Source organism: Lolium rigidum, chromosome 1, assembly GCF_022539505.1.
Source record: "Lolium rigidum isolate FL_2022 chromosome 1, APGP_CSIRO_Lrig_0.1, whole genome shotgun sequence".
NCBI classification, from domain to species: Eukaryota; Viridiplantae; Streptophyta; class Magnoliopsida; order Poales; family Poaceae; genus Lolium; species Lolium rigidum.
The window spans coordinates 16,383,772-16,396,641 of record NC_061508.1 but is presented as its reverse complement, the minus strand read 5'-3'; the positions used below and the strand labels follow the sequence as shown (position 1 = coordinate 16,396,641).

General features: G+C 46.4%; 1 protein-coding gene across 1 annotated transcript; it reads left to right on the top strand.

The window, feature by feature from the left end:
• Positions 1–10,723: 10,723 nt before the first annotated feature.
• On the top strand, positions 10,724–12,436 carry LOC124668049 (patatin-like protein 2). The gene is made up of 4 exons (XM_047205257.1): positions 10,724–11,074; positions 11,150–11,509; positions 11,605–11,766; positions 11,872–12,436. Exons 1-4 carry the CDS (start codon positions 10,847–10,849, stop codon positions 12,418–12,420), a joined length of 1,299 nt encoding a protein of 432 aa, XP_047061213.1. The 5' UTR covers positions 10,724–10,846; the 3' UTR covers positions 12,421–12,436.
• Positions 12,437–12,870: the final 434 nt, after the last annotated feature.

Below are 12,870 nucleotides of genomic sequence, written 5' to 3'. Positions count from 1 at the left end.
AGTAACAGCAGTAACGCAGCGAGTAACACAGCAAGAGTAACGCAGCAGTAGTAACGCAAAGAAAACAAGAACAAGCAAGCAACAGCAGTATTTAGGAACAAGGCCTAGGGATTACACTTTCACTAGTGGACACTCTCAACATTGATCACATAACGGAATAGATAAATGCATACTCTACACTTTTGTTGGATGATGAACACATTGCGTAGGATTACACGAACCCTCAATGCCGGAGTTAACAAGCTCCACAATAATGCTCATATTTTAGTAACCTTTTAGTGTAAGATAGATCAAAAGACTAAACCAAGTACTAGCATAGCATGCACACTGTCACCTTCATGCATATGTAGGAGGAATAGATCACATCAATATTATCATAGCAATAGTTAACTTCGCAATCTACAAGAGATCATGATCATAGCATAAACCAAGTACTAACACGGTGCACACACTCGTCACCTTTGCACACGTGCAGGAGGAATAAAACTACTTTAATAACATTGCTAGAGTAGCACATAGATAAATTGTGATACAAACACATTGCAATCATAAAGAGATATAAATAAGCACCTCACTATGCCATTCAACAAGGTGAATAAGTATTCTGTGAAATATAGCCTAAGAGACCCACACGGTGCACACATCGTCACCTTTACACACGTGGGACAAGGAGTCTCCGGAGATCACATAGGTAAAACTCACTTGACTAGCATAATGACATCTAGATTACAAGCATCATCATATGAATCTCAATCATGTAAGGCAGCTCATGAGATTATTGTATTGAAGCACATAGGAGAGAGATGAACCACATAGCTACCGGCACAGCCCCGAGCCTCGATGGAGAACTACTCCTCCTCATGGGAGCAAGCAGCGGTGATGAAGATGGCGGTGGAGATGGCAGCGGTGTCGATGGAGAAGCCTTCCGGGGCACTTCCCCGCTCCGGCAGTGGTGCCGGAACAGAGACTCCTGTCCCCTGGATCTTGGCTTCGCGATGGCGGCGGCTCCGGGAAGGTTTTCCGTATCGTGGTTTTTCGCATCAGGGGTTTCGCGACGGAGGCTTTATATAGGCGAAGAGGCGGCGCAGGAGGGTCGAAGGGGTGGCCACACCATATGGCGGCGCGGCCTGGGCCGCGCCGGCCTATGGTCTGGGGGCCCAGTGCCCCCCTCCGGTCCTTCCCGGGTGTTCTGGATGCTTCCGGTGAAAATAGGAACCCGGGTCCTCGTTTCGTCCAATTCCGAGAATATTTCGTTACTAGGATTTCTGAAACCAAAAACAGCAGAAAACGAGAACTCGGCACTTCGGCATCTTGTTAATAGGTTAGTTCCAGAAAATGCACGAATATGACATAAAGTGTGCATATAACATGTAGAAATCATCAATAATGTGGCATGGAACATAAGAAATTATCGATACGTCGGAGACGTATCAGGGGTGTATCGTAGTATCTTCGATAAGTAAGAATGTCGATCCCAACGAGGAGCAGAAGGTGTTGACAAGCAGTTTCGATGAAGGTTTCACTGGTAAATGCTCACGGACAAGTATTCGGGGGTTTTGATGTAACAGATGAATAAAGTACGAGTAAGTAAAATGCGAGAGAAATAATTGCAGCGAGTGGCCCAATCCTTTTTAGCACAAAGGACAAGCCGGTTTGTTTACTTATAATGACCAAACGTTCTCGAGGACACACGGGATTTTAGTCTAGTGCTTTCGCTACATACAGCTTGATTAATCTTCATTGTTTTGATAAGTGTTGTGTGGGTGAACCTCGTGCTAATGTACCGCCCTTCCTAGGACTAATACATACTTGTGATTATACCCCTTGCAAGCATCCGCAACTACAAGAAAGTAATTAAGATAAATCTAACCACAGACCTTAAACTCGAGATCCTGCGATCCCTCCTCGCATCGATATACCAACGGGGGTTTAGGTTTCGTCACTCCGGCAACCCCGCAATTGGCAAACGAGTACAAGATGCATTCCCCTAGGCCCATAAATGGTGAAGTGTCGTGTAGTCGACGTTCACACGACACCACTAGAAGAATAACACCACAACTTAAATATCATAACATTGAATATTACTCAACCATGGTTCACTACTAACATTTAGACTTCACCCATGTCCTCAAGAACTAAACGAACTACTCACGAGACATCATATGGAACATGATCAGAGGTGATATGATGATGAATAACAATCTGAACATAAACTTGGTTCAATGGTTTCACTCAATAGCATCAACAACAAGTATGAATAGATACCGGGAGAGTTTCCCCTATCAAACAATCAAGATCAAACCCAAATTGCTACGGCGGTGACGAGGTGCTGCGGAGGAGATGGCGGTGATGATGGTGGAGATGATGATGATGGTGATGGAGATGATGTCCAGCTTGATGGCGGTGACGATGGCGTCGATTTCCCCCTCCGGGAGGGAATTTCCCCGGCGGATTCCTGCCCGCCGGAGAGCTCTTTCTCTCTCGGTGTTCTCCGCCCCGCAGGCGGCTGTAACCCTTCGTGAGGATTCCTCTCGTGGCTTAGGTCTTCGGGACGAAGGGTTTCGCGAAGAAAAGGAGGCGAAAGGGGTCGTGGGCCCCCGCACCACATGGCGGCGCGGCCGGGGCATGGGCCGCGCCGCCCCTATGGTGTGGGCCCACCCCGGGTCCTCCCGGCCCTCCTTCTGGCTTCCTTCGTCATCTGGAAAAATAGGATTTTTGGTAAAACTCCCTTCCACAGTTGATCTTCCGAAATATTGCATTCTGACGGTGCTTTTTCCAGCAGAATCCTGGCTCCGGTGCTCGATCTCCAAATAATCATGAAACATGCAAAATAGATGAAATAACATAAGTATTGTGTTCCAATATGAAATATTTCAATGAATAACAGCAAATTATGATATAAAATAGTGATGCAATTTGGACGTATCATGAACCACCGGGGCATCCCCAAGCTTAGAGCTTTCACTCTCCTTGATCATATTGCATCATACTCCTCTCTTGATCCTTGAAAACTTCCTCCACACCAAACTCGAAACAACTCATTAGAGGGTTAGTGCATAATAAAAATTCACATGTTCAGAGGTGACACAATCATTCTTAACACTTCTGGACATTGCATAAAGCTACTGGACATTAGTGGATCAAAGAAATTCATCCAACATAGCAAAAGAGGCAATGCGAAATAAAAGACAGAATCTGTCAAAACAGAACAGTCTAAAAAAGATGGATTTTATTAGGCCACCAGACTTGCTCAAACGAAAATGCTCAAATTGAATGAAAGTTGCGTACATATCTGAGGATCATGCTCGTAAATTGGCGTAATTTTCTGAGCTACCTACAGGGAGATAGACCCAGATTCGTGACAGCAAAGAAATCTGGAACTGCGCAGTAATCCAAATCTAGTACTTACTTTTCTATCAAAGACTTTATTTGGCACAACAAAACTCAAAACTAAGATAAGGAGAGGTTGCTACAGTAGTAAACAACTTCCAAGACACAAATATAAAACAAAAATACTGAAATAAAAACATGGGTTGTCTCCCATAAGCGCTTTTCTTTAACGCCTTTCGCCTAGGCGCGTAAAGTGTAACTCAAGTAACATCGAGAGATGAAGCATCAACATCATAATTTGTTCTAATAATAGAATCATAAGGTACCTTCATTCTCTTTCTAGGGAAGTGTTCCATACCTTTCTTGAGAGGAAATTGATATTTAATATTACCTTCCTTCATATCAATAGTAGCACCAACGGTTCGGAGAAAAGGTCTTCCCAATATAATGGGGCAAGATGCATTGCATTCAATATCCAAGACAACAAAATCAACGGGGACAAGGTTATTGTTAACCATAATATGAACATTATCAACTTTCCCCAAAGGTTTCTTTTTAGCATTATCAGCGAGATTAACATCCAAATAACAATTCTTCAATGGTGGCAAGTCAAGCATATCATAGACTTTTTTAGGCATAACGGAAATACTTGCACCAAGATCACATAAAGCATTACAATCAAAATCTTTGACTCTCATTTTAATGATGGGCTCCCAACCATCCTCTAGCTTTCTAGGAATAGAAGTTTCAAGTTTTAGTTTCTCTTCTCTAGCTTTTATGAGAGCATTTGTAATATGTTTTGTGAAAGCCAAATTTATAGCACTAGCATTGGGACTTTTAGCAAGTTTTTGTAAGAACTTTATAACTTCAGAGATATGGCAATCATCAAAATCTAAATCATTACAATCTAAAGCAATGGGATTATCATCCCCAAGGTTGGAAAAAATTTCAGCGAGTTTTATCACGAGCGGTTTCAGCGAGTTTTAGCGAGTTTCGAGGAAATTTTGCGCGCTTTGCACTAGGAGTAGAAGCATTGCCAACACCAATTATTTTACCATTGATAGTAGGAGGTGCAGCAACATATGAATCATTAACATTGCTAGTGGTGGTAATAGTCCAAACTTTAGCTACATTTTCCTTTTTAGCTAGTTTTTCATTTTCTTCTCTATCCCACCTAGCACGCAGTTCAGCCATTAATCTTATATTCTCATTAATTCTAACTTGGATGGCATTTGCTGTAGTAACAATTTTATTTTCAATATCCCTATTAGGCATAACTTTCGATTTCAAAAGATCAACATCAGAGGCAAGACTATCAACTCTAGAAACAAGAATATCAATTTTATTGAGCTTTTCCTCAACACATTTGTTAAAGGCAGTTTGTGTACTAATAAATTCTTTAAGCATGGCTTCAAGTCCAGGGGGTGTATTCCTATTATTGTTGTAAGAATTCCCATAAGAATTAGCATAACCGTTACCATTATTATAAGGATATGGCCTATAGTTATTACTAGAATTGTTCCGATAAGCATTGTTGTTGAAATTATTATTTTTAATGAAGTTTACATCAACATGTTCTTCTTGGGCAACCAATGAAGCTAATGGAACATTATTAGGATCAACATTAGTCCTATCATTCACAAGCATAGACATAATAGCATCAACCTTATCATTCAAGGAAGAGGATTCTTCAACAGAATTTACCTTCTTACCTTGTGGAGCTCTTTCCGTGTGTCATTCAGAGTAATTAACCATCATATTATCAAGGAGCTTTGTTGCTTCACCAAGAGTGATGGACATAAAGGTACCTCCAGCAGCTGAATCCAATAAATTCCGCGAAGAAAAATTTAGTCCTGCATAGAAGGTTTGGATGATCATCCAAGTAGTCAGTCCATGGGTTGGGCAATTTTTAACCAAAGATTTCATTCTTTCCCAAGCTTGAGCAACATGTTAATTATCCAATTGTTTAAAATTCATTATGCTACTCCTCAAAGATATAATTTTAGCAGGGGGATAATATCTACCAATAAAAGCATCCTTGCATTTAGTCCATGAATCAATACTATTCTTAGGCGGAGATAGCAACCAATCTTTAGCTCTTCCTCTTAATGAGAAAGGGAACAATTTTAATTTTATAATGTCACCATCTACATCTTTATACTTTTGCATTTCACATAGTTCAACAAAATTATTGAGATGGGCAGCAGCATCATCAGAACTAACACCAGTAAAATTGCTCTCGCATAACAAGATTTAGTAAAGCAGGTTTAATTTCAAAGAATTCCGCTGTAGTAGCAGAGTGGAGCAATAGGTGTGCATAGGAAATCATTATTATTTGTGCTAGTGAAGTCACACAACTTAGTATTTTCAGGGTTGGCCATTTTAGCAGTAGTAAATAAAACAAACTAGATAAAGTAAATGCAAGTAAACTAATTTTTTTGTGTTTTTGATATAGCAAACAAGACAGTAAATAAAGTAAAGCTAGCAACTAATTTTTTTTGTGTTTTGATATAATCCAGCAAACAAAGTAGTAAATAAAATAAAGCAAGACAAAAACAAAGTAAAGAGATTGGGAAGTGGAGACTCCCCTTGCAGCGTGTCTTGATCTCCCCGGCAACGGCGCCGGAAAAAGAGCTTGATGGCGTGTATTTCACACGTTCGTTGGGCAACCCCAAGAGGAAGGTATGATGCGCATAGCAGCAAGTTTTCCCTCAGAAAGAAACCAAGGTTTATCGAACCAGGAGGAGCCAAGAAGCACGTTGAAGGTTGATGGCGGCGGGATGTAGTGCGGCGCAACACCAGAGATTCCGGCGCCAACGTGGAACCTCCACAACACAACCAAAGTACTTTGCCCCAACGAAACAGTGAGGTTGTCAATCTCACCGGCTTGCTGTAACAAAGGATTAACCGTATTGTGTGGAAGATGATTGTTTGCAGAGAAAATAGTAAAACAAGTATTGCAGCAGATTTGTATTTCAGTATTAAAGAATGGACCGGGGTCCACAGTTCTCTAGAGGTATCTCTCCCATAAGATAAAAGCATGTTGGGTGAACAAATTACAGTCGGGCAATTGACAAATAGAGAGGGCATAACAATGCACATACATGACATGATAAGTATAGTGAGATTTAATTGGGCATTACGACAAAGTACATAGACCGCCATCCAACTGCATCTATGCCTAAAAAGTCCACCTTCAGAGTTATCATCCGAACCCCTCCGGTATTAAGTTGCAAAGCAACAGACAATTGCATTAAGTATGGTGCGTAATGTAATCAACAACTACATCCTCGGACATAGCGCCAATGTTTTATCCCTAGTGGCAACAACGACAACACAATCTTAGAACTTTCTCGTCACTGTCCCAGTGTCAATGCGAGCATGAACCCACTATCGAGCATAAATACTCCCTCTTGGGGTTAAAAGTAAAAACTTGGCCGAGCCTCTACTAGAAACGGAGAGCATGCAAGATCATAAACAACACATATGTAATAACTTGATAATTAACATGACATGGTATTCTCTATCCATCGGATCCCGACAAACACAACATATAGAATTACAGATAGATGATCTTGATCATGTTAGGCAGCTCACAAGATCCAACAATGAAGCACAATGAGGAGAAGACAACCATCTAGCTACTGCTATGGACCCATAGTCCAGGGGTGAACTACTCACTCATCACTCCGGGAGGCGACCATGGCGGTGTAGAGTCCTCCGGGAGATGAATCCCTCTCCGGCAGGGTGCCGGAGGAGATCTCCCGAATCCCCCGAGATGGGATCGGCGGCGGCGGCGTCTCGGTAAGGTTTTCCGTATCGTGGTTTTTCGCATCGGGGGTTTCGCGACGGAGGCTTTAAGTAGGCGGAAGGGCAGAGTCGGGGCCGGACGAGGGGGCCACACCATAGGGCGGCGCGGGCCCCCCGGGCCGCGCCGCCACGTGGTGTCGCCACCTCGTGGCCCCACTTCGAATGTTCTCCGGTCTTCCGGAAGCTCCGTGGAAAAATAGGCCCCCGGGTCTTTGTTTCGTCCAATTCCGAGAATATTTCGTTACTAGGATTTCTGAAACCAAAAACAGGAGAAAACAGAGACTGGCACTTCGGCATCTTGTTAATAGGTTAGTTCCAGAAAATGCACGAATATGACATAAAGTGTGCATAAAACATGTAGGTATCATCAATAATATGGCATAGAACATAAGAAATTATCGATACGTCGGAGACGTATCAGAGCTCCGCAAACAAATCCAATAAGTCAGCCTTCACTACATCCTAGAAAGACTTATAAAATTCAGCCGGGAAACCATTCGGTCCTGGCGCCTTATTGTGTTACATCAGAAAGACCGCTTTCTTAATCTCATCCTCAGAATAAGGGCGAGTAGAATAGCATTTTCTTCTGTAGTCACTTGGGGAATATCCTCTGTCCTGGATTCATCCATGGACACATCCGATTTCTCAGGATCGCCAAACAGACCTTTATAATAAGAATTAACATATGATTTGAGCTGCTCCTGACCTTCGATTAGACCCTCTTTCTGAACTAAAGAATGAATGAGTTTCTTTCCGTGTCGACCATTGGCGACGCTATGAAAGTATCTCGTATTTGAATCTCCTTCCAACAAGAATTGTGCCTTAGATCTCTAGTACCGCTTGAGTTCCTCCTCCCGAAGTAAACCGGCTAAATTTGCATTGTATTGACTTTTAAGTTCAATTTCTTGCGCAGTCAGTACCTTAGTAATTGCCTCTAAGTCATCAATGTATGATGATAGGCTGAGTTTCTCTTACTTAAGCGCCTAGTCTTGTGCCTAGCCCACCCCCCAAGGTATCTACGCATCGAACGTAATTTGTTATTCCACCTTTGTATTGGAGTGTTCACATCAACCGGCTTATCCCAAATAAATTTAACCATGTCGGAAAAGCCCTCCCGATTTAGCCATCCTAGTTCAAATTTGAACGGACGTCTACATTGCGGAAATGGCGTCCCAGTAGTTAATAAAATTGGAGCATGATCTGGCCAAACTTCGATCAGAGGAAGAACTCGTACTGAGACTAGAGGGAACATAAACTCCCAATCTGAGTCCATTAGTACTCGATCCAACTTCTTGTATGTAGGCTTCGGGAGACTGTTAGCCAAAGTAAACTGTCTCCCGACCATTGTTACCTCTCTCAACTCCAAACTGTCAATGACAGCATTGAATAAGAAGACCAATGTGTGTCAAACCTGCCTCTGCTCTTCTCCTGAGGATATCTAAGCAAGTTAAAATCCTCTTCTATAATGATAGGGTACATATTGTCCTGATTTACCAACTCACGATGAAAGGCGGGCTTATCAGCATCCTGGGAAGCCCCATAGACGGAAACCAACTCTATATGAAGTTATCAGACTTATTCTGAATGTGAAGTTTGATATGAAAATCACCACCGATATTATCTAAAATTTCCATAGTCGAAGTTCGGTTCCCAACTAATAGATCTCCAGAACGATCTCCAGCCGGCGAATATCCAAACAAAGTCCTCCCCGTCTGAAAGGCGCGACAAGTTATGTAGGCACTAAACCTCTATTAGTAGACTACTACTACTTGAGTACCTAACGACGTGATTAAGCAGGTGCGCTGACCAAGCGTGGCAAACAGGTAACATCTTGAAGAGTTTCAGTGGTCGAAACCCCAAAATAGGACTAGTCGGAGGCAGAAGATCAAAGGTGATCGGGAGACAGAGAATATGGATAGCTATAGCTGTGGGTCAAGTTTGATCCGGTCGACGTAAGGAAATTTTCTCCAAGTGGCTGGAATACGTGCAGACAAAACAAGCCCGTAAATAATTCGTCTCCATTCCCGCGAAAGCAAGGAAACCCTCGTTTCGTCTCCATTACGGCCGGCGTGGCATACGAGCTTTCCACGAGTCTCCGTACAGAAAATCCACGGTCAGGTCAAAGCGTTACAGTTTCTGTACGTTCCATCTAGTGTCGCCGTGTGTACAGTAGTACTGTAGTACGTACCGAGCATCGGCGACCATGTACAGTAGAGTAGTACGAATCAGCCGCTGTCATCCCCCACGTCCGTCCGTAACGAAGAAAGCGAAATGCACGTTGCGTGTCAGCTCGAATGGCCGGGGGCGCCAGATTACCTGACGGGGTTAAAAATATTCGTTTTGTAAATTCCGCTCGTGCGTGCGCGCCCGCCCTTGAATCCAATCATTTTAGGCTTGGTCTTCCACGAAAAGAAATGGCGCATGGTGAAGCGGCCGGTCGCCGGTCAGGTTCGCCGTGCCCCTCCCCGCGGCCGCGTGCGGACTGCCTCAACTTTCTTTGACTGGCTCGGATCGCGGTGCGCCCATGCTTCAAGCTTCCGTTTCCTCGGAGCAACCTGCTAGAGTATCAGAGCTGCCAACGTTCCTAGGTGACCCATGAAATTACGATTCAATCCATTATCTAAAAGCATCTACGCCGGTAGCCCTAAAGGCCCCCCAAACCATTTTTTGGTGCTCTGGTCGAATCACTCCCCACCGAGGCCTCCTAAGCTTTATCAGAACCAACTGAGCTCGCTTATCTGAGCGGCACTCCCGTGTCAGCCCCGTGGATAGGGGGTCGAAACGGGGGTGTTTGCAACCCTCGGTGAATCAAAAAGGCGCGTGGGCCCATGCTAGCAGCAACATAACGCCCCGGTCAACATTTTCTAAGTGGCATAAGTCCTGTATTGGCACGAGTTTCTGTCGCGTCACGACGCAGCTCCCGACAGCGGTGTAATAGTGCCCACCCACGTGTACCCGCCGCTTGCCCTTTGCTCGATAAAAAGGGGAGCGTCGGTCGGTCTCCGCTTCAAACCCTAGCCGCCGATCTCACCATCTTCGCCAAAACCTAGCCATACCTCGCCATTTCGCACAACCATGAAGCCGGTGGGAGCGGAGATGGCGGGAGCTGGAGCGGTGACGAGGAGCGTGAGCGGCCGCAGAATCTCACCATTGGCGAGGAGCACGCTCTGTGCGAGGTGGGACTCCTCATCCCGCAGGACTGGCGGCTCCTCGGCCGGTGGAAGTCTACCGCGAGGGAGGGGGCATACACTGTGCCTCCTCTACTGGAAGGAGGCGCGTACGACGGTTACGTCGCATGGCGGTGGAGCGAGCTCACACCGAAGGCATAGGCGGACCCCAACTAGGTCGCCGACAGCAAGATGTAGGCCCCCTTTGCTTTTTTACGGAGCACAAGGCCTCCATCAGCGCGACCTTCGGCCCCTACGACAACCCGTTCAACCGTGGCACGTTTTACCGGCACCCAAAGCTTATTTCCGACGCTGCTGCCGGCTGGCATTTGAGACCCGGTGGGATGCTCTGACCCCGTGCGCGTCACTATATAATGGGTGACGGGCATCTGCCTTAGCCACAACACCTCAAACACACAGTGCGACAGAAGTGAAAGGGAGAGCGCAGCAGCTTGCGGGATATCTAGCCTTGTGGTAGCGACTGAAGGAGCAAACAAGTCCTGCAGAGATCTAGCCCGGCAGCCTTCTGGTAGGGAACCATGTCGCCGGTGCACGTCCCGGAGGTCAGCGGCAGCGGCAACGGGTCCTCCCTGACCCTAAACCCGGTGCAGCGGGCGCTCAGCCGCCTCTCGTCGTCGTCGGCCATGACGCCCAGGTCACCGCCGCCGTCCTACGGGAACATCGTCACCGTGCTCAGCATCGACGGAGGCGGCGTCCGTGGCATCATCCCCGGCACCATCCTCGCCTTCCTCGAAGAAAAGCTCCAGGTTAGTACGTTGCATGCATCTATGCGGCCTATGGTACTGGTGGTGCAACAAAACTGACGCCTAACTTGTCTACAGGAGCTCGATGGACCTGAGGTGAGGCTCGCGGACTACTTCGACGTGATCGCCGGGACTAGCACCGGGGGGCTGGTGACGGCCATGCTCACCGCGCCCAACGCCCAGGGCCGCCCGCTCTTCGCCGCCAAGGACATCAACGACTTCTACCTCAAACACTGCCCCAAGATCTTCCCTGCCGTCTACGGCGGCCCTCTGGGCCTGCTCAGGAGCATCAGGGGCCCCAAGTACGACGGACAGTACCTCCACTCCGTCGTCAAAGACCTGCTCGGGAAGACGACGGTGAGCCAGGCGCTGCAGAACATCGTCATCCCCACCTTCGACATCAAGCTGCTCCAGCCAACCATCTTCTCCAGATACGACGTGCGTACTAGTACATCTGTAGACATCCGCTAGTCGCTTACCTGACATTTTCCTGCCGAATCGTGCTTAACGTTTGACATGTATAAACTAAACAGGCCCTGAACGACGTCTCCAAGAACGCTCTCCTCTCCGACGTGTGCATCAGCACGTCCGCCGCGCCTACTTACCTCCCCGGCCACCACTTTGAGACCAAGGACAAGGATGGCAAGATCCGGGCCTTCAACCTCATCGACGGAGGCGTCGCTGCCAACAACCCGGTGAGTCATACTTTCTGTCACCGTCCCTTATAGCACACTACAGAATATAATGCACAACATCGCTTTTGGTGATGTCGCTGACCGATATTGGCACGGATACTGCAGACGATGCTGGCGATGACGCACGTCAGCAAGCAGATCCTCCTGGGCAACAAGGACTTCTTCCCCATCAAGCCCGCCGACTTCGGCAGGTTCATGGTGCTCTCGCTCGGCACCGGCTCCGCCAAGGTGGAGGAGAAGTACGACGCCGCCGCCTGCGGCAAGTGGGGCGTCCTCGGCTGGCTCTACAACGACGGCGCCTCGCCGCTCATCGACAGCTTCAGCCAGGCCAGCGCCGACCTCGTCGACATCCAGGCCTCCGTGCTCTTCCAGGCGCTGCACTGCGAGAAGCAGTACCTCCGCATCCAGGACGACGAGCTCAACGGTGACACCTCCTCCGTCGACGTCTCCACGCCCGACAACCTCAACAGGCTCGTCGGAGTCGGAAAGGCGCTGCTCAAGAGGAGCGTCTGCAGGGTGGACGTCGAGACCGGCAAGAGCGTGCCCGACAACAACAGAGGCACCAACGAGGAGGAGCTCATCGAGTTCGCCCGCATGCTCTCTCAGGAGCGCAAGGCCAGGTTCCAGAAGAAAGGCGCAAGCGTCACACAGTAAAACATCATGCATACTAGGATCTCAAATACTCGATTATTGTCTCTAGTAGTAGCATCATTGCAAGCCCAAACAAGCTTGTACAGTAGTATAATCCATTCATTTATCTAATCAGTATGTAATTTCTAGGTCTATATGTACTACCCAAAAGAGATAGTGTCCTCGCAATACACTAAATCCAATGCTATATGTAGTTGATAAGTAACTGCAAATCATTTACTACTAATGAGTGTGTGCCTCTGAAGTTCCTCCAACTGAGTGATATAGGACCTGCACGTATTCGCAATAGAAAATCGGTACTTCCTGCGTAACGATCGGTGTAGCCAAAATTACGAATCCTTTCTGAACATGTGGCGTATGTTTACAGAAAGCTTTAGTCTAGCAATTGATGTGTTGTAAGTGAAAGTGAATGAATCAACTGATGTATCATATTGATCTTTCACAGCTTAGAGC

What these genes read in the sequence shown, in the direction of transcription:
- LOC124668049 (XM_047205257.1), top strand. Translation starts at nt 10,847, where the DNA reads ATGTCGCCGGTGCACGTCCCGGAGGTCAGCGGCAGCGGCAACGGGTCC. An exon ending in TCCTCGAAGAAAAGCTCCAG is followed by an intron (nt 11,075 to 11,149) that starts GTTAGTACGTTG and finishes ACTTGTCTACAG; the next exon opens with GAGCTCGATGGACCTGAGGT. An exon ending in CCATCTTCTCCAGATACGAC is followed by an intron (nt 11,510 to 11,604) that starts GTGCGTACTAGT and finishes TAAACTAAACAG; the next exon opens with GCCCTGAACGACGTCTCCAA.